At 41.1% G+C, this 26,081-nt stretch overlaps 2 protein-coding genes across 5 annotated transcripts in view; one reads left to right on the forward strand and one right to left on the reverse strand.

Annotated features, from left to right (window-relative positions):
• The window catches only part of LOC115041216 (neural-cadherin), a 277,317-nt gene extending 270,756 nt beyond the window's left edge, over nucleotides 1-6,561 (forward strand). Inside the window, exons 36-37 of the mRNA XM_029498542.1 lie at nucleotides 4,389-4,543; nucleotides 5,865-6,561. Coding sequence (XP_029354402.1) covers nucleotides 4,389-4,543; nucleotides 5,865-6,467 — 758 coding nt within the window. The 3' untranslated portion in view covers nucleotides 6,468-6,561. The remainder of the gene's footprint in view (nucleotides 1-4,388; nucleotides 4,544-5,864) is intronic.
• Nucleotides 6,562-9,646: 3,085 nt separating this feature from the next.
• The window catches only part of dpy19l3 (dpy-19 like C-mannosyltransferase 3), a 61,834-nt gene continuing 45,399 nt past the window's right edge, over nucleotides 9,647-26,081 (reverse strand). For all 4 annotated transcript variants that reach the window (XM_029498632.1, XM_029498630.1, XM_029498631.1 and 1 more), the window contains 3 exons: nucleotides 21,518-21,650; nucleotides 16,504-16,662; nucleotides 9,647-13,988 (listed from right to left, as the gene is read on the reverse strand). In XM_029498632.1, the coding sequence (XP_029354492.1) occupies nucleotides 13,785-13,988; nucleotides 16,504-16,662; nucleotides 21,518-21,650 (496 nt within the window). In that variant the 3' untranslated portion in view covers nucleotides 9,647-13,784. The remainder of the gene's footprint in view (nucleotides 13,989-16,503; nucleotides 16,663-21,517; nucleotides 21,651-26,081) is intronic.

A 26,081-nucleotide genomic window follows, 5' to 3' on the forward strand; every position in this document is an offset into this window, starting at 1 on the left:
TCTGCATTAGAGAATGCAACACAAAACAAACACGGCTGTGTAGCAGGGCAGCTGGTCAAAAATAAAAGTATTTCGCAGGGTGCCTTTATGGTATCATTCTAGATTTGTGTCTTTAAAAACACTATTATTATCACTCAAGCATATTTTTCTCTGTTTATGGCTCCATTACATAAAAAGCAACAATTCATGTCCTGTGAATTAAATTACACAAACCCTGCCATTATTTGTTCTATCAGCAGAGTTACTTAATGCTCCTATTTTTAGCATTGGCTTTATTTAATATGACTCATCCCAAAGGCCTCGGGAATATCAAGGTTTTTTTTTCTTTCTTTCTTTCTTTCTTTGGGAGACTTGGTCAGTCAGAGAGTAAATGAAGACAATTGCAGTCAGGGGAAGGAGACTGATCCTGTGACCTTTGCTTTTACCAGTTCACTGCATCTCTGATGATCGGAGAGTCAGCTGCATGACTCCCACAACCAGCCTGAACTGAAAGGCTTCAGTCGTTATCAATGGCCAACGCCCGTCTGACTGACTGACCGTTTCTATCATGCTTATTATATCTAATTCCACCTTAACACATCTGATGTCATGTGACTGGACCTGTCTTCACACAGCATCACCTGTGATGAAAATCCTCCTGGTCTCATTGTCTCCCTACTCTACCCGACTCCCCCCCCCACCCCTGAGCCCAGTTCTGCCTCTTAAAGGAAGTTTTTCCTCGCCACTGTCACCAGGTGCTTGCTCATGGGGGGATATGTCGGGTCTCTTTCAATCATTTCATAGAGTGCTCTATATGTAAAGCGCCTTGATGTAACTTTATGATTTGGCGTAGGGCTGCGCGATAAAACGATAACGATAATTATCACGAAATAACTTTTCCTCGATAGAAATATCAGGCATGGTTGATAGAACTCGTTCCATCCATGTTTTGGCAGACAACACGAACAGCCAGTGATAATGAGAATAGTGGAATAGAGTTACAGCCACATCAGGTTGACACACACAGAGAGAGTAGGTGATGCAGCCGGCTTAAACGTAAGCACAGTGCTTATGTACGTGAAAATGACAGAAAATGTTAACACGAGTGACAGCTTCCCCGAAGAAGACACTCCAACAGACACAGCCCAAGGCTCAAAAGACGAGGACGTTGTTGAGAAGAAAAGTCCAAGGAATTCGGTAGTGTGGGGATATTTTGGCTATTAAAAATCAGACAAGAAGCAGAGTAGCGTGCACTGCAAATTGTATCGAGTTTTTGACTGGGCAGAATTAAGATTTTAGTTTATTATATAATAATTTTATTGATTTGAAATACAGTTCTACAAGGTGTGCAGAGCATTTCATATGTTTAAATTCTGACAGAAAATAAATAATATTTAAACTAATATTCAGATCTCGCATAGGAGCAAAAAAGAACCTTTAAACTTGACAGAAATAGTTATTTGATTTATATTGCGATATATCGACTATCGACTGATAGGAAATATCGTAGCAGGATTTAGTTCCATATCACCCAGCCCTAATTTGGCACTTCTAAAGACTTCTGTATCACTTTTAGGGAAAATGCAGGATCTGGAAGCTGCTGTGGACCCTACGAAGGGGCTGTACACCGTATGTGAGAGAGAATGATGTTCTGACTCTTGTAAGTTTCTGAGCGACGCGGTTATGGATGCTCACAGCTGAACCCACAACCCAGTCTGTCTGCATGATTTTGTGAGATGACACTGTGAAAATGTGGATTTTAGCGGAAGCTTGAAAATTGACACGTTTCTGTCACTTTGTCACACTTAATTGCATTGTGTGACAACAGGAACAGCAAAGCATGCTAATGAGGACATCTTGATTGTGAATTCAGCTGGGTTGAAAAATTGCATAATAGGGATATAATGATAGCAAAAACTACATAGCTACTATGATAATGTCCACAATGCAATATTTATCAGAATTTTTTTTTTATTACAACAATAACTCAATATACTATATCAGTTTCAAATCTCACAGTACCTTGCCATCAAATCCACCGTACTGCATTTATTGTGTTATAAAAAAAAAAAACCCAACAAACAACAAAAAATTCTTTATTTAATTAATGACATTAAAACATATCCTTCTTGTTTTGGGCCAAAATTATATAAAATAAATCAATAATTACAAATTATAAAATGAAATTGTCGCACCTGCTGGATTATGTAAAAAAGCTTTTCTCCCTTTTCATTCCATGATAAGAGGAAACCAAAATTCTGCTATATGTCATACTCAAAATGTTGCCACTCTGTTTTTCCACGGGAACTCTCAGCATCCTCCAATTCCACTCCAATCTGATCTCAGATCTGTAAAACAAAAAGAGCTCAAAGGATGATGAGCAAGCAGGCATCAAGTTCCGTTATCTCTTTGCTCTGCTCTGCTCTAATACCACACAGTTCACCTTGAATACCGTCGTATGTCCACAACAGTATCAACACACGTTTGATACCGTGATGCTGACAAAACATTTCCTGACTAAACAACAGGATGGTCTGATGTTATAGAACAGTTCATTCGAACCCATGGAGTCATACTGGGCTTCAGCCTACGCCCCGTTTCCACCCTCTTTTTCATTGTTATTAAAAACCATTGAACCAATATTAAAATGAAACAATGAATCTCTTGAAATGATTTAATCCCATTAATCTATAATACACTGTAGTTGTGGTAAAGGGCACTAGTTGACAGTTAATGAATATTGATTTTACTTCTCATGCTGTGCAGCTGGTTTCTGGCTGAATGAATTTACAGAGTTCTCAGAGGGTGGGCTGTTTAATGGCCTGTTATGAATTCGTAGGGAGTTTGAGTGCCGTCTGGTGGCATAGTTACATGATAGATTGGCTGCTGGCTTTAAGTCAGGATGTAGGAGAAAGATGTATGGATCACAGAAAAAGGGATCAGTTGGTAGAGGAAGCGAGAGCGAGAGAGTGAGGAGGAGAGTTTAAAAAATGTGTTTGAATTGTTTAAGTTCACATATTTTTTATGGCAAAGTCGTTCCTGAGATTAATAGGATTTGAAGAGCTGGGGTATTTATAGTACTGCCAGTTAAACTCGTTTGCAGAACGTGATTACTGTCGCACTCAAATGTGATTAAAAACAGCCCTCATGTTCAGGCTTTGCAAAAACAGATTCAAAGATAAGGTATGACTCAGAAGATAATTCTGTTAGTCTCAATTAATGACGTGTGGCTGCAGATTATTAAATATTATCTCAACATTGCACTCCCGAGTCTACAAGTTGCAGCGGACGGGGGGTCTTTTGATTTACTTGTTACAGATGAATTAAGGGGGGAAATAGAATGGCAGATTGAGAGAGCAGGAATTTGGGTGTAAAGCAGGCTGACGTTGTGGAAAGGCTAGTCGAGTGTGAACTGGGATGAGACCCAATCTGAAAAGGTTGCAGCACATGCCGACTTGTTGAACTGCACGTCTCTACTTGCGATGCCTGCTGTCTGATTTATATCGAAGTTAAATCACTTCTACATGTTTCTTCTGAGATGAAAGTGAAAGCAGTCAAATTTGCTTAGCTCCTCCACTTATTTTTCTCCCACATTCATTTTTAAATCGATGTTAACACCATATCCACGTTAACTTCGAATAGTTCCCATTCCAAAGCTGTCAGTTTGCAATGGGACTGTAAGTAGCTCTAATGAAACGTCAGGACATTAGCTGTCTGTTTCCAGTGGCCAGGGCACCATTAGTATTCTGCCAGCTCGATTTACAGCTCCAAAAGACTTGACAGTAATATTGGCAGCAGTTGCATGACCAGCGATCACACATAATTCCCCTGACTACTGATTTATTAGCAGATGTAAAAGGATGGGAATCATTTTATTCAGTATTTTAAAGAACCTCATGTGAATATTAGTCTTTCATTAAAACTCTTATGCTGGTCAGTTGAGCCAGTCATGTCAAGCTCCAATATAATGTTGTGTGTATATATATATATATATATATATATATATATATAGTGCATTTAAGCGGTATTTGTGACAGTAATGATGGGGAGCAAGCTGAACTCTGAGCTGCTGACATGTTTCCCACATGAACATGTGACTTTCCACCCACTTCTCAGATGATCTCATTCCGTTTACTTATGGAGAAGAACATTTTGAAGAGCGATTCAGGCTGTTGGATCCCAACAGACGACAGGAGTAAACGTTTCTGTCAGAAACACTCTTTGAAATATACTCTGTCTATAATTAGCAACAAAATGATTCTTACTAATTGGAAGCCTGAAGCTTCATTTCAGATTAACTCTACAACTCATCACATTTATGGCAAATGAGCATCCTTACTCCTCACATCCGTAACATGGCACTCCTAAATGGATCGTGCTGATACCTGTTCTGTCTGAACTCTTAACAGTGCTGCTGTTGGGCATTTTCCTCTACACTCGCTGGAGGAGCTACAAAGGCCTGAAGGAGGGCGTTTACCACGTCTCAGCCCACCACGACGGGTGGGAGGACATCCGGGAGAACGTCCTCAACTATGATGAGGAGGGAGGCGGGGAGGAGGATCAGGTAAGCTGCTCGCGCAGTAAGTACGTGTCCCCTAGCTTCTTCCCATCTTACACAAGGCAGTGAAAAAAACCACCTCCTAAACCTGATGCACTCTTGTGCGTTTTTGTGATTGTGTGATTTCCTTTTCTCACTGCAAGATCTTTAAGACACTTTCCATTTCTATTTTGAAAATACTGAGCACAGGAAGCGAGGTAGGAGTTTTAGAACGGATTCGGTTAATTAAATTTGGAATAAAATCCTCCACAGTGTGTGTGTGTGTGCGCATTAGCGTTTTAATTAGGCCCACGCAAAATCCTTATCGCCTCTTGCCAACAGCCACTGTAGCCCACAAGCACTCAACAGCTCTTAAGAGCTCGCATACCATCAAGGCTTTTATTGAAACAAACATGCACACACACACACACACACAGTTGAGCGAGGACTCTGGATACAGAGATCATTATCACATCCAAAAACCCTCAAGGTCTTTTGGTCTGCGCTCTGCAGTCAAACACAGACACACACTGTATCCAGATTACATCATTTAGCGACAAAAATCAATACATGTAATCTGCAACAGGAAGCCAAATGTTCAGCATGATGCTGGCGATGAGAAAGCAAGCTGATGTGGAGACTGTAACACCGATTTCAGTGAATCTTTTTGTCGAGCAGGTCGGATGAGTGACAGATGTGACACAACATCAACATAAAGAAAAAAAAATTCACATGGTGTTTGGTTACCTGTTGGGTAACTATCAATGTGTAACCTATTCCATTTAAGCAGTAATGTTCCTAACACACATGCACACACACGCTCTTACTGTCGATCCCCTTCAGCAGATGCTGAAGTTGTTCCTCAGGAGTCCTGTTATAGGTCTCTTGAGGAATAAAAACAGCGCTTTCTACTCATCAGATAATCAGTTTTACGCAGCGACCCACACCTCCTCCTCTGTGCATATGATTTCCTCCTCCTCGTCACCCTCCCACTACAGCCCTGTTTTGTTTTATTACCATCTCTGCTGCTGTGGTTACAGTTGTGGTGGAATCACATTAGTAGTGGAGTGACACATACACACACACACACACACACGTACAGTCTTCATATTTATGGTGAGTTTACTGAGAAAGTAAATGGAGATGGATTGGAAGCTTAAATAGGTGGAACACTGACAGTAAAAATAATGCGAGGAGCTGATTGTTTCTCTGATCTCTCACTGCTGCTGAATGTTCTGAGGGAACATCTCCTTTGATTTCTAAGCATCTTTGGAACCTCAGACTTTTCTTCTGCTTTTGCATTTTGTGTGTGCTCAATGTCCACATGCTTATTTCCGTGTCTGTCCAGAATGCTTATGACATGGCAGAGCTGCAGAAGTCCCTGCAGCCGAGCCCAGCCCAGTCAGTCCAGTACTGCCGGTCCAGAGCCCTGCACCACCCCCCTCCTCACCACCACCACCACCTTCTCCACCAGGCGCCCCCTGCTCCCCCCTCCACCCAGCCACTGGACTCACTTAGCCGGACAGCCAGCTCCACCACCTTGCCCCCGTCGGCAGCTTCCACTTCCTCCACTGCCACCACCACCGCCAGCCTCCGCCGGGATGTCCCCCCAACAAGGCTCCCGGCCCAGGGCCAGGCCCGGCCCTCCCAGCTGGCGCGCCGCTCCCTTTCCTTCTCCAGCCAGGACCTGGCCCGTTACCTGTGTGAGATCATCCGCGATGCAGACCAGCATCCAGACACGGGGCCCTTCGACTCCCTGCAGGTCTTCTCCACAGAAGGTGGGGGCTCACCCGCCGGGTCCCTCAGCTCCTTCAGCTCAGCAGGGTTGGATGGTGGGAGTGGAGGCGACGGGGGAGGGGAGGCAAGAAGGGAGGAGACGCTGGGAGAGTGGGGGCCACGCTTCGAGAAGCTGCGGGCCCTGTACGAGCGAGCGGAGGCCAGTGACCTCTGAGGTAAGACACCCCAACAAGTAGGACCCTGAAAACCGGCCCGCCACAAACTATCAATTATCAGACACTTAGTAGTGAGGCGGGAAAACAGCGAGAGAGAGCGAATACGAGACTGACGGAGAGACTCGCTTCACACCTTGCATTTGCTGACAACCCACACGGAAGGTGTTGCATTTACTGAATCATGAGCCCCATCAATCAACACGGCGGCTTAACAGACAGACAAAAGTGTCCCTGTGAGAAGAGCCTGTCGCTCGGTGGTCCCTCCACCTCGGATTTCTGTAGGAGCAGAGACGTTATGAATCCTGCCAGTCAGGTTAAAGGGTTTTGAACGAAACCTTCCACCTCCAAGGCTACTCATCATGATGGAGCTTAGCTTCACTGTCAGAAATATCTGTTCCAGCAACAGCCAGTGGAAGACCAAATTTCCTCTGTTTCCAACACCCATTGTGACCCGCTCAGGATGAGTGTCAGCTGAAGGCCTAAAATGTGAAATATTAAATGCTTGGCGGTTTGTTTGTTTCTGAGCAAATCAATACCACATAAACTGTGTTTTAGCACCTTGTCGACAAAATGAAAATTCATTTTTATGAATCAAATATATCACTCTGTGCTGTCACGTGATGACGCAGTGAAGATGGATGGGATCATTTAATACAGTTTGGATTTTCACTATATTGTGGACACATAGTGTTCTTGCTGCTTGGCTGTACACAGCTTCTGTCAATGTTTGTATGGGTTAAAAAGTGCTTCAGCTGTCAATGAGTTGCAGGGTGAGGTTTTCTTTTGAGTTTTTTTTTTTTTCTGATTGTTTGTTGTCTTTTGTTTTCTTTCTCTGGTAATGTGGTTGAGTAATTCTGTAATGGTTGGATGTTTCAAGTTTCAATGCTCCGTGGGTTGTGAGACATCAAGCTTTCTACTTACTACTGCACCCTCGTCTTCATTTGATTTCCTGCTCTCATTCACGCTCCTCCCCTGCTGGTTCCTCCTCACCTGAGGGAGGGAGGGGGATTCAGCTTTGTAATGTGGACATGCAGACTGTGGGATGGAGGAAATTCTTGCTCTGTTGCTCTGTTCTGCGCAGTTCCTCAGGCATACAGACTATTTTAACAGACAATTGCTCAATAGAATACAAACAATGTCAAATGGCTTTGCAAGGTGACTACTCAATAAGAGCAAACAGTGGGAGGAGGATGAAGGAGATTTATGATGATGATACATATATAGTCCTGAGCTTTGATACCTGTGCCAACACACATTGATCCAGCCTCGCTCACTATGAACGGCCGCACATTCTTGGCTGGAGCTGTGTTATAATTGTGAATGTGGGGAAATGGACTGATAGAAAATTGCAGGGAAATAATAATGCTGCAGTTATTATCTATGATGTGAATCGTCAGCACAGTGGCAAATGTGACCCCCCCCCAACTCCACAAACAAAGAAACTTGCCGTGTTGTGGGAGCACTGAGAACAATTTATCTGAAAAAGAACAAAAAGGCAAAAGACCAGTAATAAAGAAGGAAAAGTGCCGAGCCTGAAAAGGGTCTGTTCCCTTCACCTTTGATAAGAGAGATGATTACAGGGTAGAGGGCTGAATCAGAGAGCAAATGAGGAGGGGTGGTAGAGAGAGAAACCATCTTAACAAGTGCCTGGCTCTTTGGTGAAATGTGCCACCAGTGCATCATGGAGCTCAGCAGCTCCGCAGGGAGCTGCAGGGAGAGGAGAGATGCTGGGAGAAATGTTTTTTGTTGTTTTTTTTTTCTGCAGAAACAATTTGTTGCACAGCAAACAGCACAAACACCAAAAGTCATGTTTTCTCACCCCCCCCAACGCAGCTAACTTCCTCCCTGCACCCCCTTTTTCTTCCTGCAATCCTCCAAACAAAAACAAAACAAAAAAACTGACTTCTCCTAGCATTTCAGGAGGTAGCAGCGGCACTCTCATTATGCTCTTTTTCCCTTGTTCTTCTTCTTTTTTCTCTTCACCGTCACGTTGGCAAAGCCGAGCCCTTTGGCAGAGAGCATTTAGAGGGTAGGAGTGTGTGAAAACACGTCAGGCCACTAATCCTAATAGGAGCTGATGGCTTGCTGTCATGCTGAAAAAAAAAAAACCAAAGGATTGCAGGTACTTTCCAAAAAATAAAAAATAAATAAAGGCAACAGAGGAGCCAATTCCCAGATTCTGGCTTTCCAGAAACATGCTATTTTGTGGAAATCCGAGGCAACAATGTTGCTTTTAAAAATAAGAAGAGCTTGGCAGTCAGGGCAGGGTGCAGTACACTGTGGGATGATGCCTGATAGGCTTTTTTTATAGACAGTAGGGATTTCCTAGCTGGGGATGTATTTTTTATTCTCCTGCAGAGAGAGGCCGAGCCTGAGCCTGAGCGGTGGAGGATGAAGACGCTTCATGCTTCACTTGTTTCTCTCTGCAGCTGGAAGGAGCGGCGACTCACTCCCATCACCGTTCATTTGTACCATAAAACAGCTTCTTAAATGTTGTGTTCTGGGTGCAGACATGTCGTGAACAAAGTTAATGTTTTTACCTCATTTGTAAATACAGAGATAGATTAATTACAATTATTGCTTTTGGCCAAGAAAAAGCACCATAGGTTTAAAATGTGAAGCTTCTGAGCAAAAAAAAAAAAAAAAGAAGAAGACAAAGAAGAAAGAAAATCTAATGGAACATATCTTTTTTATCATCATGATGGTGATGAGCTTTGGACATTTATGTGTTTTGTATTTTGCTTTGATCTTTTTTTCTCAATAAATTCATTTCTTTGCACCAGTGACTGAGTTGAATCGTGACTGCATCTGTCAAGGAGAATTAAGAATTAAAAAGAAAAGAAAGATAAAGGCTGTGACCTGGTGGAATGATTAACAAGGGGTATGCATTGTTGAAGAAAATACTTTTATTGATGTACAGCCACTGAACATGGATGTGTCTAATTAACACTGGCATTGGAAAAGAGTTCAGCTCAGTTGCAGTATTTTACATATCACTCTCACTAATAGCTGGAAACAGTTTGGACTGCAGAGTAAACCTATATAGTGTTTGAATTCTGATATGAAAAATGTCCTGCAGTAGAAAACCCAGCTGTACAACATGAGTTCAGAGGGATTGTAGGAAAAAGAAACAGAAAAAACGGGGGAAATGGCCATAGGCACTCACGTACATGATACGATATTTTGTTTTCTTTTCTTTTTTTCTTTTTTTTTTAAAGAAAACCAGAAGTATACTGCTTCCGCTACTGGCAGATTTTCTTCTTGTTCCAAATGAAACTGTTCAGGAACTAGAACTCGCTTGGGGCCACTAACTACTCGTCAACAATGATGCATCAGTTGGCTGTCCATTACCTCTGAAGAACCAGTTGTGAACAGTAAATCCTGCCCCATTATCACACCGTATGAAGAACTACACTTATAAATGTCACATTCAGAAATATATATATATTTTTTAAATGGCACTGGCTCAGAAAGAAGCATCTGTATAAATGGATATCAGATTGTTCTCAGACTTGCGCACACAACAGAACTGCAGTTCGTCGTTGATAAAGGAACGATACTATGGTGCCATTAAAAGGTCCCATATTTAAGGAAGTGAGCTGTCTTCCAATACAGTAAAAGTATAGAAGTCCGCAGTCCACAGAGAAATGCTCACAGCCTGAGCTTTAAAATCTGCTGTATCTTTATCACTCAACCCTAACCAGCTGAAGCCTGAGAGAGGAGCTGGAAAATGATGCAGAGATAGATTTTGGTTCATAAAACAAAAATATATCTTCTTACGAGTTAACACTGAAATCAAGTATTGAATACGGGACCTTTAACAATTTAATACAGTTTTGATCAAAGCTTGAGCACACACAATCAAAAACAGTGGAGCTGAGTGATAACTTTTTACCCAATTATTTACATTTTATTGCTCGTTCTACCATTGAACATGAATGTGCCCAATAACTAACACAAGATTTTTAATTCTATACGAAATAAATTCTATGACTTTCATATATGTAACCCTATAACACGTGGCCCTGCACAAACTTCTCATTTCAACCCCATCCGACAAATCTGTTCAGAATTTTAAAAGCTTCAGAGAGAGAGTCCGATGACTAACCTCAAAAATCACTGCAGGCAGATCCCAAAATCTGCTAAAAAAAAAAAAAAAAAAAAAGCTTCACTACAAGAACTAAGACCTCAACAACCTCTGGTTTGGGGCAAACTGAATCCAAAACTCTGTTAACTATTCAACTCCCAAGAAAAAAAAAAGTCTGAGTTCCAGCAGCTGCATTTGTCTCAGCCGCATCTACTAGTTCTTCAAAATGAGGCTAAATTAAGTGATGAGCTCAACCACACACATTGATGGCTTTCTCCATCTCCTCTTCATTACAGAAACCATAGGCAGACAGTACTCCTCTGAATGAACTACTAATCCCAATATGTATGGAAATTACCAGGGCTGGAAAAAAATATTATATTAGTACATTCACAGTACAATCACTTCATTCTCACATAAAGCAATCAGACGTCTCCTAAATTATACAGCCAATATGAAGGTGCGAGGGGGGAGGGGTGGGTGGGCTCTTCCACACTCATCTGATTGGTATGCATTACAATGAGGCCGCACAGTTAACGAACAACACGTCAAAAGCCCCACAACAACTGCGTACAAGAATGTTCATGCATCTGCGAGAGCGGGGATTATCAAAGACAGAGGTCCTTATTAACAAGTGCACAAATATAGGTCTACTGAGACGAGGCGTGGGGGTGGTGGGCTTCAAATCAAAGCACGTGTTTATGTGTGTGTCATAAACTGATAAGAGCCCATTGTAGCAGTCAACTTCAACTAGAAAAATCAATATTTATCGACACAGGCGCCATCCAGCCTTTCAATCACCTCCTTTGGTTCAAAAGAAGAAAAAGAAGAACGTGGAGGTTCAGATCATTGTGAATCCGTGTCTGGATGTGCTCATCTTTTCTCTGCTGTTGTTTAACCATTAGCTTCTTCCATCCTCCTCCTCCTTCCCACTTTTTTTTCTTTGTCTGCATTTCTCCTCATAGTTTAACACCACATTTTGTGTCAACTTTTTACGAGATTGAGCACTTATAGTCTTGCAGCTAAATATTTTATTATTTCAATGCATGTGTGCGACCATCGCCAGCCCTCCATGGAAGCTAGTGTGTTGATCTTTCTTGAGTGAAATGACCTTTGTGTGGCAGGGAGGGCAGTGCTGCACCTCGATGAATATCAGGGGGAACAAAGGACAGAGAAGATGCAGCAGGATGGACAGAGGAAGGGAAGCAGTCGGTGCTGGTAGGAGCTGGTGGAGTGAAGGATGCTGTGCTTTTCCTGTCACCTCACTCAGGATTATGAGAGTCCAGAGAGTTTCTGTGTAGATTCCTGGAGAGATGGTGAAGGTGTCCCAACAGAGGAGCCGAGTCAAAGATGGAGTACATAGTGATGGACTGGACTTAGGTAGGATTCATCAATTCTTCATGATGTGACCCAACAAGAGCTGGCAAGTGAAACCAGACATGAATATGAGTGAGACCATCACCAGGGCCCAGAGACGGGTCCAGGCTCCACAGGTCTGCCACCCTGTGTGCTGGAGCACATGAGGCACCAAGCCCAGTGTGAGGAGACAAAGCCCAGCCACGAGGTGCAAAAGAGCCCAGGCACCCAACCGAACCGTCCGCCAGCCCCACTTTCTTTTCTAACCACACAGCCTCAGTTTAATGTGCAAGTGTTGACCCTTCACTCTCTCACAAACCACTTTGGATTGCGGCAGGGAATCAGCGTCGTTGCTGCAATTTCCTCACCACTTACATTATTCATGTGTGTGTGTGTTCGTGAGGGAGAGAGAGCAGAGAATGAAAAGGTTGAGGCAGCTGCTGATGAGAATCAAGAGAGCCAACGGAAAGCAAAACATGACAGCAACAACAACAACAACAACAACAACACTGTCACAAATATCGCTTTGACCTCACTTTAACAGCAGAAAGCAGACTGGGGGTGATGGGGGGGCAGGAAGCATTTCTACATCCTCTTGCCAGGGTAATTGAAAATATCTGTCGCTTGTTGAGTCATGTGGATCACCAAGAAAAGTGGCAGCCTGCCTGGGAGCAGGCTGAAGACCAGCTAATGGTCGAACTTAGTGATTCCACAGTAAGACCCCTCCCTTCACATGAATGGTCTTTTTCAACACAACACAACAGAATAGGTGACTACATATTAATAATTACTATAAACATAATATCCAAAACACCTAACCCTTGTTTTTTTGTTGTTGTTGTTTTCAGTTTTTTAAGAGGTCATAAAAAAAGGGGGGGGGGGGCAAAAGTGTCCTGAAACTTTTGAGCCTTTAATATTCAACAATCCGCTATTACAGTGCTAACTTATCGAGCACATTGAGCTGTTTAAGCTGACTAGTCACAGAGAGGAGCTCAGGGTATGCTAAAGGACTACAGCTAGCACATCTCAGCTAGCTGGTGTGTTAGTGGTTAGCATGCAAGCTATGGTAGGTCCCCATTGGGCAGCCACCAAAGCACCAACTTTCTTCAACTTTCAGATGTTGATGTATTTAGAAGGAGCCCTTTGCTTCATTTCTTTGCAACCAAAACTGTGTAAATAAAGCAGATCTTTCCCAGAGCTGCATAGCATCATTTATTTCTTAAATCTCTTCATATATATTATTCACAGTTCAAATGACTCAGAACTGTGGAGGCAACAAAAGAATCAGGTTTCAATGACCAGTTCCATTTCTGATCCAACTTAAGTTTCTTTTTCTCTCCCTTAATTTTAATTTGCAGATAATGCACTGTATGCCAAGAATCTGAGGATGGGTATGTCATCGTCAATCTTTGTGTTGAAAGCAAGACCAAAATAATAGGTTTGATCAAGGATTTTCTTCAGATAAATGCTATTAACCCCTGAGCCTGCTCTGGACGAGGCAGACGATACGTTGGAAATGAAAACGACCACTTTAAAAGAAGTTTTAGTAGTTGCTTGTGGTCTTCCACAGGCCTGAGGAGAGCAGGTTGGCAGGCAGAACAGCCTAAAGCAGGACTCATACTGCGGCATCTACACCTTTCTGAGTAAAACAGTGCTGCCCTTAGCCTGAACCGGCACGCTGCCGTAACACCACAGTTCACAGAGTCATGTGCTCATACACACAAAGAAATCTAAAAAGAAGGGGAGAAAAAAAAGAAGCATGATCACAGCTGGGCAAAGTGCAGAGAGGAGACAGTGGAACAGGAGGATTCAGTGCTTTTCTCTCTTCTTCTCACCCATCTCTCTGACGGGGGTTTTCTCAGTCCTGCTGCTGCTACAGAGTCGTAGTGGGCTCTGAAGAGTTCTTGGTGCTTTTCTTGCGCTTCTTCTTGAGCCGATAAACGTGAAAAGTTTTGTTTTGGAATGTTCTGGTGAACAGAGCGGTGTACGCTGTTGTGTCCGTCTTGATGGCCTCGCAGAATCGAGGATGGGAGGCGGGAACAAGGTCTGGATCGTTCTCTCCAGGTCCATCCATGATCTGACAGGCACACAGAATGAGTTTGTCATTTGTCAAGAATTACAAGAGCAGCAGAAAGTTACCAGAAATGCGTTTGTGTAAAGTGGGGGCTGTGTGCTCATCAACACATCATCCATTCATTTTAGATACAGCTGTGGAAACATAGATAAACCCCACAGGGCCCTCTCACACTCTCCTGCCAAATGGATTGTAACATTTAGGTTTTTGGCAGGTGTCAACCCACCTGACGTCACCTGCTGGTTTGTGAGATACTGTTTTGCGGATTTCTGTTTGTAAACTGGATGCCACCAAGTTTTGTTTTTTTGAAACCAGAAGAAACCATATCTGAAGGTGAAGGTTGAGCTGCGGAGGAGTAAGGGTGAACCAATCACACAGTAGCCACGCTCCCAAATTCGTCCCCCTGCTTTAGGTTTCCTTTGGTGATTAACATGTTTTATCATTGAAGACTTGAAACTAGAGACTGAGACCATAAACGCATTAGAAAAATGTTCACAGAGGTGAGAAATCAAAAGACATTTGCACATAAACGCCAACATAACACTTTCTTTTTTTCTTTTTTTTTTTTAAACAACCAGTGGAGCCGCTCCCTGATGGGCAGACAAAATCCAAATTCAAAGCTTTTCAACATTGGCTTCACTTTTCAGACCTGGTGTTCATGGCATTTTAATTTTGGCCATTTTTATGTGTTAAACAGGATAGTGACAGCAGACGAGCCTCCAGCAAAGAGGTCTGATGGGCAGGAATACAACTGCGCCTCAACATTTGACAATCAGATCCTCCATGCAGCTTTTTCTTAAAATTACATTGATTGATTTCTTCATCCTTATCAAAAACCCTGAGTGCAAATAAAGAGATGAAGGATGAATCAGGTTAAAGCAGCCACCTTTTTCAGAGGGACTCATTGGGAGAAGATGATGGGTCACATATTTCTGTGATCCAGTCTGTGACGGAGATGGCTCCATCTCACATCAACATCAATTAATGTATTAATGTTTGTCCTTATGCGACATAGGAGCATTCTCTGGCCTGCAGTTCTTGGCAACTATAGAAGTCAGTCCTACACAGAGCATGAACCTCGACTCAGCAGTGGGGAAAATACCACAGACAGACATGCCAGCTGTCTATTGTTTGATGGTACACGGGGCACTGCTAACAGACAGCTAATATCAGTCGTACCTGGAACTCACCAGTCTCCTCTTTCCAAAGGAGGAGCTATGGCATCAGGAAGTATTTGCCCTTCCTAGGGCAAACCATCTGCTAATTCAGTTTCAAAAACTTTGAAATGTTTTTGAAACTGTTAAGCATACAGGCAAGATTATGTGGTATATTTTATGTATGTATGTGTGTGTATGGATGTATTTCCCCAAACTTTAAAAAAATGCCGTTTATTTCATTATTTTGCTTAACTTGAATAAATTTTCAAACTTGGCCTTTGATTTGATTTTCAGAAATCAGACGCTATTTTTTTTGTAACCTCAAGGACCACATCACCACTAAGTCAGTGATTCAGACCGGCTGCTGTTAACAAATGTCAACATGGCAGCAGGAGAGAAGATAAAATATGTTTTTTTTAATATACAGGAGGAAAAAAGTCCTTTGAAGTAAATTCATTAGCTCCTGGCCTTCCCTTTGAGAGTTGAGGGGGGTGGAGGAAAAACTCTTCAGATATGGTTTATTTTGGTTGCAAAGAAATACACAACGTCATATTGGGTGGCCGAATGGCAGAAAACCACACTGAACCTTCTTGCACTGACTCAACAGGACCAACCATCTTAGCACCATGTCACCCCATTGAGTCTCAAGAATCATCAAGGAAACTCCACAACTTCAGAGACATGTAGATTTACCCTTATTGCTTCTTTTCAGACTTGTTCATCATTCATATGAAGGAAGACCGAAAGAGACAGGCGGCTGTGATTCCAACATGCCTTCAATAAAGCTGTCTAGATGTCAGGTGTGTGCTGCATGACATTTATAAACACAGCGTGCGAGTGGAACACATCAACCGTGTGTTTCATGTGTCTTACACCACACTGGGCCAGACAACCAGATTGAAGCTCGTCTCGCCTCTGGTAATCCAAATAGCAAGTGCAAGGCATCCCACATCATAACAAAGGGAGTTGGAGGGAGTCTGTGCGGTAGGAGAACGAAAGCAGGAGGGGCAGCAAGAAGAGCATGAGAGACAGAGAGAAATTAGACTATTGATCTCTCAGAGGCAGACAGTCTTCACCCAGCCATGGAGGTGAGATGGCACACAGGGGCCACAAACACACACACACACACACACACACACACAGTGCTATCTCTCTCGGGACCGGTCATTGACTTAAGTTCTTAGCCCCTTACCTTAACCCTTAAAAGCCAGTCTTACCCTTAAAATAGCTCTTGATCTTGTAAGACTCACCATCCTGGTCCAGACACAGCACCGCTGATGGGCTCCATGAATTTTGGAAAAAAAACCTCCCCCACACACACACACACACATACATACGGATGTTAAATAAATGCCACCCACGTGTCCGTTGGCCAGATCAAGCAGGTCCCGAAGTCTGCAGCCTCTTCTGTGCCTCCGCTCATAGCAGATGCTGTTTTCTAGCACCACATAGTCGGTCCCAACAGCCTTCAGGATTTCATAGACGTCCTCCGGGGACAGCCGAGCGTACACCTGATACACCTGCTCATGCACACACACACACAGAATACAATTGGTTTTATTCAACTTTGTGACTCGGTTTTTCTGCTTTTACGATCATCTGGCTTTGTAATTTCACACCAACATTGTCAGAAGGAGAAAACTTCTCTCCTGGAACTCAATTACTAGCCACATTTACTTTGAATTAGAGTTTTGATTAAAGTTGGTTTGATTCAATTATAAAATGCTTACAGAAAAATCTGAATGAAAACAACTGAAAGTGAAATACATTTAGAAGGAGAACAAAAGCAAAAGTGTTAACCACAATAGCTCTCAGCTTTCTAAAATCTGTTATGGTTCATCTTCCATGTGGAACAGATGAAATCCAACTTTTGACCAATTTCACACAACAGCAGGTTTAAATGGACAAATTATGCAAGTTTTAAGTGCAAAATTGTCTACTGCAGATGTTCAGAGATAAAACTGACTGTTGGGCTTTGTTTAAAAAAGAACTTTACTGATGTAACATTTCAACACTTACACGCTGGCTTTGGCACTTTAACTCCTAAATGATAATAATGCCATAGTGTTATAGTTTAGTTTAGTCATGTGACGAGGCACCTTTTAGTGATGAAAGGAATGCAGTTTACTATGACTGGGTAATACTTGATGTCATTATCTATGCATTTAAAAATCAAAAGTGATGTTTCTTTAAATGTAGTTTTGATACCTCAGTAAATATTGTCCAACATCACTATGCATTGCAACACTTGAGCAGAGTGGTTCTCTGAATGACGACATGTGAGGGTTTATAGCAGGTCTAGCTGTGAAACCCAAAACATCATCCACAGATTTTGATTTTGCCACAGTTCTTTTGAGTCGGCTGAAACCACTGACAGTTGGAATAAACTGTAAAAATTTATATTGACACAATGACTAAATGTGTATATGTATGTGCTTACTCTGTGTCCAACTCTGTGCTCTACAAAAAAGCCTCCTGGTATCTACCAATGATAATAAAATGGATCGCATGGCAAGTCAAACGCTGCATATTTATACATCCAACATGACACTTCAAAAAATGTGGAAGATCCCCAGCCTTACCTTTAAAACCCAAGAGAAAAGCCAGTCTTGGATTTTTGGACGCATGCAACAATGACTCATTGCTACAAGTGTGCTTACACCAAAGTTTATGCATCAACAAGACTAAGATAAAACTTTTCAATCGTTAAGATGAGTATGAGTGTCTGCTGAGTACATGCGTTCATGCAGGCTGGACAAAGACCGCACATAGGTGGCATGAATAACTGTTTGTTATTGTTCACAATGAATTATTTTGTAGTGAAACAAAAATTAAGCTGAGATTTAAAGTCCCCAATAACACACACAACTATCGTGGGTCATTAATGAGCTGTACGCTAAGCTCCGGCCTTTCCAAAGGCTCAGCACGGCTGACTTCCCGCTGGGAGGCAAAGCATAGGCTCAGCTATGCAAGAAATGACCCACACATTACTTGCAGCGTTTTGTGAAGAAAACTCACACAAAAAGCATCATCGTAGACAAAGGAGTAAGGCTAACAGCTCTATGGGGTTGTGATTGTTTTTGTTTTTTCTGGATGTTGTTATTTTAATTTCACAGTCTTGTAGTCCCTCAATGCACACATTTATGGACTTATAACAACCGAAGCCATTGCAAGGCCAAAGGAAAGGAAAAGACGTAACGCAAAGTCACACAAACAGAATAATCTTGATAAAAATGAAGCAGTGCATCCATTTATCTTGGTTTGAAAAGTGGCTTCTTACCCTAATGACAGTTAAAACCCTTTGCATTCACATTCACATACATTACTGGGATACACTCGAGAACCACCATTCACCTTCCCTTTACTGGAACACAGCATTTTTAGCCTCCATTTTTCCTCCATTATTACTCAACCTGCCTTAATGGGTGCACCTTGTACTCACTGAATCTTCTGACCATATTCACACAATCACAGTAGGTCCCTGGCCTTATATACAGATAATTTCCCGACCTATCACCCAAAACATTAGCACAGAACTGAATGAGATGGATGAATGAGGGTAGATGCTGTTGCGCAATACAGATTTTTTTATGTAGCAAACAGGCTAGTATCAGGGCAATAGAAGGCTCTGAAAAAAGGACAGACAATTCTCTTTGATTCCGGTCCCAAAATAAGATCCAAAGCTTTCACGGTACTACAGCACAAAAGAAAAGAAAAGTTAAATTATGTTTAACAATACTTAAAAATTGGTAAAGTGCTGCGGCAGAGACACTCATGTTTTCAACCTGACTTTCAAGCTTTCATTGTCACTTTTAATCTTTTGTAGACCTTGGATCTGAAGACTTTAGAAGAAAATCTCATTATAGACAAAAATAAATTAATCGTCTGTAACTGTGTTTTATAGCACTAAATGACATTTGGAGGCAGCATAGTTTCAACAAAGTCAACAGCAAAGCAGGAAAACAAAATAAATTTGCTCTGGTTGCCACAAATTGAGGCAGAGATTGTGTACATCTGCTTCAGCTGGAAAGGTTTCAGCGAAAATGTGCAGTTTTGCAGACACCATGATGACTGCAGCAGGAAGGAGGAAAATAAGGGTAAATGTTAGACCTGGCAACTACTGCAGTCAGAGCTGTCACGCATCAGCCGACAGTCGAGACGCCCGTCCATTGATTGCTTGAGGACAAATGATAGAAACCTCAGAATAACCCAACAAAGAAATCTATACCCCACTCTATACCAGCTCCACATAATGAAAATCAACACCTTTACGCTCTTGTGACGCAATCATCACATCAAATCATCAAATTCATGATAGTTGACGGCTTCATGGACATGCTATAGAACAGTTTTAAAAGGAAATCCTCATTGTCTCCCATACTGACTTTTGATTAATGAACGCTATTGTAATGTTTGGCAAACATCAATTTCTTTGAAGTTAGTGAACAGCAAAGGTTTGTCCCAGCATCAGCTTCCTTGCAGCTACCTACATATCTGCTCAGGTTAACCTAACGGTATCTTAACATGCCCAAGAGAGAGATTCTCAAAAAACTCATTCAAATGAGAAACAATGTCAGAATCCTAATATACCTTTCAGGAGGATCAATTCACAGTCAAGGATTATCAGCAATTATTCATATCTGATCTTCCTTCTATAAATCCTTCTATTGCATATCACCAGCTAAATGAAAAGAGTGATCATCTGCTGTTTCATCTTGAACTGATATCATGCTCAGGATTATTCTTAAGATCACAGCTATTGAGAAGTGCTTCTGCTACAGAACCAACTTTTCTCTAAGCACCATATCAAGTGCTGTGTTTACACGACTACTGAAACCTAACAAAGACATGTTCAAGGTATCAAATGGTGAGCAATGTGGATTTAAAAATCACTGAGTTTGATGCTTCATTAAAAAAAGTTACCCACCACTACATAATTCACTCTGATCGGCTTTATTAACCATGTCAAATTTTATGGTTGGCGGCCTCTTGTATTTGCTGTACTTAACTTGTTTGGTTTTAGAACTTTTTTTTACGGCCTTGATTAAAGTTCTGTATAATAATTGAACTACATCAATGATTAGAAATGGTCAAAAACCTTTCAACTTAAAAGACATAGCCTTCTTTGCTCTCTCTTTTGTTTTATATATGCATTCTATGCAAATCTAAACTTACATTACCAGATTCATGATTACATCAGTGGCACATCTATATGCAGATGATATGCATATCATCACATTCCCTCCATGGCCTGATATGTCCAACCCAGGGTGAAAGTGTTAAGACACTTACACTAATTTTTAGTGCTGCTTTAATGTGATAGGTTTAAATCAATATAAAATACACCGTAGTTGAGCATTTTTAAATAAGTAGCTGCTAAAGTTAAGTAAACAGACGGACACACAAGACAAAGAAAATCATTGTATGTAATATTTTGTGGATAAGGCATTTTCAGCCAACAAAAGACATAAGCTTTTGATCCACAGGGATCACCAAGTGATGGTCCCTCGTGATGCTCTTCGAGAACTTTACTGTGCCCTCTTTGGGCTTTTCCTGTATTCTAGTGTTTGGCAAGTGAAATACAAATCAGATGCCTGACTCCATCCCGGAAAGCTTTGGTTGCACTGGCCAAATATTAATCCGTCTACATAACTTTGTTTCAGAGCCTCACCAAGTTCTTTCTGTAATTTTTTTTAATCCTGATCCTTCTGTTTTTGAAAATATTTAGACAGGCTTTTAAATGGCAGCTCGTGGACAGAGCCCATTTAATCTGACTTCCCCGATTACTGGGATCAATTCCCCCAATCCAAGTGTGTAATGCTTTCAGAAGCTATTCGAAGATGTCTTGAACTTCTGAACAGATTACTGAATTAAGGCTCTAAATAACTTGTTTTAAAAAATAGGAGGTTTCACCTTCTGATTTTTTATGCATTTGCAGTGTAGATTCTACAAAGCAAAGTGACTTGATTCTTACTCAAGCAACTGAATATATATTTCTTTTTTACTCACGCACCAGCGTTTTGTTCTGCTCTTGAGAAGGTTTTACTCAAAAATATTATGTTACACAAAACCTACATCTGATCCTTTGTACCATAAATATACAGTACTAAATACTATAAATTCTACAGTATAACTGTAATAAATACTAGTATGCCAGCATGTAAAAAAATGCTGTGATTGATGGGCTTGTCCTCTTGAGGTACTGTTCTTCAGCTCAACAATTATTGAACTTTTCAGAGAAGGGGTTTAGTGAATTTTCAACTTCGGCAGACAACTAGCATGAAATGGCCTTGAATGGAATTTGCTATCTCACAGGCCCTGCGGTAGTTCCCACATCACTGTGTATGTTTGATGATATAGTGCACCCCACATTACCTGTCTGGTTCTCTCCCGCAGGTCTTTATCCTCATAATGCGGGTGGTTGGTGAGAACTCTGCCAGTGCACAGCTTGATGCCAGCCAGCAGCTGCATGCTCCCAGCAAACACAGCATGCTTAGGGGTCTTTGTACTGTGGACAAACAGACAGAGAACAGAGAATAGAGAGGATGACGCATTATGCTCCGCTATAAATGGATGGAGTAGATATGGCCTAATAAAGCCTTTCACAAACTGTAGTATGCGTTACAACTTGGTGAAAGAGTGTTGAACAGGAGAAAATAACTAAATCTACAGAAGAAACAAGTTCTCCAGTTTGTAGGTTTGGAAAAAGAAGAACAAGCGTCAAAGGTTGATTGAACAACAAAGCTAGAAAATAAAGAAAAATCCAGCCTACATGCTTTTTTTTTTCATCTTAACAGCAAATTAGAATTCAAAATTCAAAAACATTTTTAACATACAGATATTAGTACTGGTACTGGCAAGCACAACAGCAAGACTAGTGAGGTCTCAGTGCCTCAATGAATTATATGACAATGTGGTCTGTGTGTGTGAGTGTGTGTGTATATAAATCCATGTGCTGCTTGCTATTCAGATTTGACCTGAACTGGCCTCAATTATGACAACGGACATCAATGTGCACACATGCGCATATTTCCTACCTGTAATACTAACCTCGGGGTCGTCCTTAATCTAAAACCCTGTCTGCACTCAGGACGCAGCTGCTGAAACACCTCTGAGATTGCTAATAGCCATGGACACTTCGCCACTTAAATATTAGATGAAATAAGATGAAATGTCAAATCGAACTGCATAGTGAAACCTTTAACATTTGATGCATGCCTGATGGGAAATTTAGATTTCAATAGATAGAGCCTTCCATATATATAATCAAATGGATATTAGTTCAGGGTTGTTTAAGACGATTTTAGTCAAGTATGAAAGCAGTAATGATATTTGCTGAAGCTTAAGCATGGCGATAATGCACATTAAAGACTAGGTATCAAAAATCAATCCTAGCAGCTCCGTGAGGCCGCACGTTGACACCATGGATGGCCAGAGTGATAACGTGACATGAGCTCATCAAAATCACACACAAAATACAACGGCAGGTGTCAAGGACGTCATTATATGTATTATTGAAATGTTGACCTGGCGACAGTGGTTGAGTCAGAGGTTCATTCAGATAAATGTCAGGGGACAATCCAAGTCGATATCTTTTTTCATCTGGGCCCTATATGTACTAGAATCAAATGTTTTTTGAGATATTTAAGTAAGTACCAAAGTGGCTATACTGACGATCAGGCCGACACTGCCATTCAGAGCCAGGCTGCTGTTAGCGTCACTACAAAGAGACATATCCGCAGGGTCTTGAATCATTTCTGCTATGTAGAGAAGCATGAATCACCTGCTTCAAACTTTCATCTAGGGCAGTGTTGTGTGATACTTAAATTTATTGCAGTGTTATAATTTGAGTCTCTCAGAAAAACAACAGAAGTAGAAGAAACCCTCCTTGGTATAGATGGTAGAGGAACAGACTCAAACGTCACATCATCAGAAAATGGTGATCGGTGGTGCTGGCAGGATAAGATTTTATATTTATAGTAAGCACAAGAGCCTCCTTTCTACTTGTAGACCACATGTAACTTTGCTTCACCTGAATAGATGAAAGGATGAATGAAGTTTCTCTGCTATTGTCCAAAAAGCTGAACATGTAGCACTGCAGCGTCTGCAGAGTTAAAATATACATACATATAAATCATTCAACCCACAGAGGTCAGCCCACAAACCGTGTGTGTGAAATAGAGCGCATGTACATATTCTGCAGTGAGATAGGATTGTGTGCTTTCATACATGCTTGTGGGCAATGTGTGGGTTGATCTCTTGGTCTCCTGACCTGCAGTAGAATTGGACCATTGCCATTTCTGTCTGTCGTCTTTCTCTGAGTATATAAATGTAATCTCCCACATTATCCCAAGGCCCTCCATGTTGATTTACATGTAATTTCACGTTATACATCATATGTAAATGCCAGAAGGCACTGGCATCCACATCACTCACATTCTAAAAATTCAATAATGACTTTAACTACTGTAAGTGTTTACACGATCATATACCTCTGCTTGAGGATGCATTAGGACCTGTTGCTCAGCTTTAATAAGGGCACCATTAATAAGAGGCAAGCAAGCAAGTAATATCAAATACTAATAACCCTCTTATATTATAGCGCAGCAGTAGCAGCCATTTTGGAATCATTCAGCGTCACATTCAGCTACTCTGATCAGTATTTTCAAATAAAGAATGGATTAAATTACTGTCATGTCATATTTCATATTATTTCATATTGAACCCTCAAGTTTCCATTGAGTTATCTGTTCTGTTTTGCGAGTTTACTGTTTGTTCAGGCAGGAAAAATCAATATCTATATATATGTTACGCTAGAAAATGTTTCAATAACTGTGAAATGGTTTTTAAACACATTTCAGATATTTCAATATACATTATTTACAGCACCTGTCACTGACTGGTGTTCATTACAGGGCGCTGCCATCAGGTATTCAAGCTGGACAGTAAGGGTGGGACACAAGGGGATATGTCAGTGCATCATGACGTAGCCCTGAGGCACTCACCCAGTGCTCAGCAACAGAGAAAACAGGATAAGTGTTAGCTGCTATAAGTGAACCTCTGACCACAATACAAATGTGACTAAACGAGCTTCCAGAAGTCAAAACAAAGCAGACAGAATAGTTGAAATAAGTGAAGAGACTAATTCAGTTGGCATGGTTGAGGTTCAATTATCAAAGATTGGATAAACTTCAGGTTTCAGTGTGCTGCTAAATGTGCTGGAGAGGAACCGACTGGCAGTGGGAACAAATCAAATCAGTCCACCATCTGAAGTAGTTCACCTCCAGGGGATAATCTGAGAGCCTGTAGATGAAGCACAGTAGAAGTTTAAAGCCAGCCTGTCCCTAAAACATCATCAACCCACCTGTATTTGCCATTCATTCTCTATTTCTGTATTCTCCAGCAACTCAAGAACACTTTCCATATTCTGTATCATGGCTGAAGCACTTTTGTTATGATTTGTTTACACAACAATGAAATAATTAGCCTATTTTGTCGATCCAAATTAGTTTAAAGATATTAATATTGACAAAGCCGAGGTTTTTGTTTGCATATCACGGATCAATACGAGAGAGGGTAGAAGGTTTCATAGACTTGGCAAACCAATTGTTCTGAAGTTTGCAGGTTCATACATGCATTGTGGGTGTTTGAGCATTTTTTCTGGGATTATTATAATGCCCATAGCGATACCTTAAGTATATCATATCAACTGAAATTAAGAAACATATTGCCGTAAAAGTTTTGACCATATCATCTAGCACTACTACTTTATTACTTTAGTTATACTTTTTTTTTTTTAACCAGGTTCTTCAACCTTATTTCTAGCAACAGCAGACAGCTGTTACTATCTAAAAAAAAAAAAAACCCATGCACTGACTGGAGCCCTGAAGAGTGTTAGGAGACTGATTACTGGACTTGTCAGGCTATGCAGATTCAAAAACCCCAATAATGCATAATAAGGCTTACGGCTGCTTCCAACTGATCAAAAGAATCAGTAAATATGCATATAATGAGGACAACGTTACAATGAAGTGTCTCCTTAAGTCACGACAGAGAGCTGGCACGTGCAGAACCAGGACAGCTATTTAAAAGGAAATTTCTTGCAAAAACCTGTCCTCAGATGGTGTAATTGCATATCAGTCAATGTAGACAGTCCATGGAAATCAAGTGCCCGTGGAGTTAAATATGCCAACATCCAAGATGGCCAATGAAGCATCTGGAAAGAACCTTAATAATATATGTCCAGTTGATGAATAGAAATAAAAATGCAATAAAAGCTGATTCTGCTGACTACACACTCAGCTCTACACATACATGATGTTGCCATTGGTATTAGAGAGGTCTTTTCACATTAACACCAGCATTTGACAAAGTTGCGTTTTTTTTTTTTTTACCTGTAGTCTTTGTCCACTGTAATCAGTTGTTTGTTTATGCACAGGCAAAAAACTGATTCATAATCAACTCTGATGGAGCTACAGTTCAGTTGGCAGTTTGGCTCTTTTATCTAAATATAGCTCTTCTATTAAAGTGCACATTGATACATGCTTGAATTCAAATAAAGGAACATACAATATGATATTTTCTAAGCTGCTTTGTAAAATTCATTGACAGGTTTTGTAATTAAATGTACCAATATTGAAATACTGGAAAAACATTCACTGAAAACTGGCATGTCCATTTAAATTGTAAGAAACAGATATATTATGGCAAAACCGAGAAAGGCTTTTATACTGAACATATCTTTAGTGGTGGTGGGGATGTACTCCCAGGAAGGGCTTACCAAACTGTAACTGAAGATTAAAACCTTTTTTTTTTGTTGTTGTTATTTTGGATGCATATTCTTTCTGCAAAGAGCTAAACTGGCACTCTGTGAGGATACTCATTGAGATTACACATTCTCTTGTCCCTTCACGCTATCATTAAAAATCACAAATGTTCT

This window comes from Echeneis naucrates, chromosome 3 (assembly GCF_900963305.1).
Source record: "Echeneis naucrates chromosome 3, fEcheNa1.1, whole genome shotgun sequence".
NCBI lineage: Eukaryota > Metazoa > Chordata > Actinopteri > Carangiformes > Echeneidae > Echeneis > Echeneis naucrates.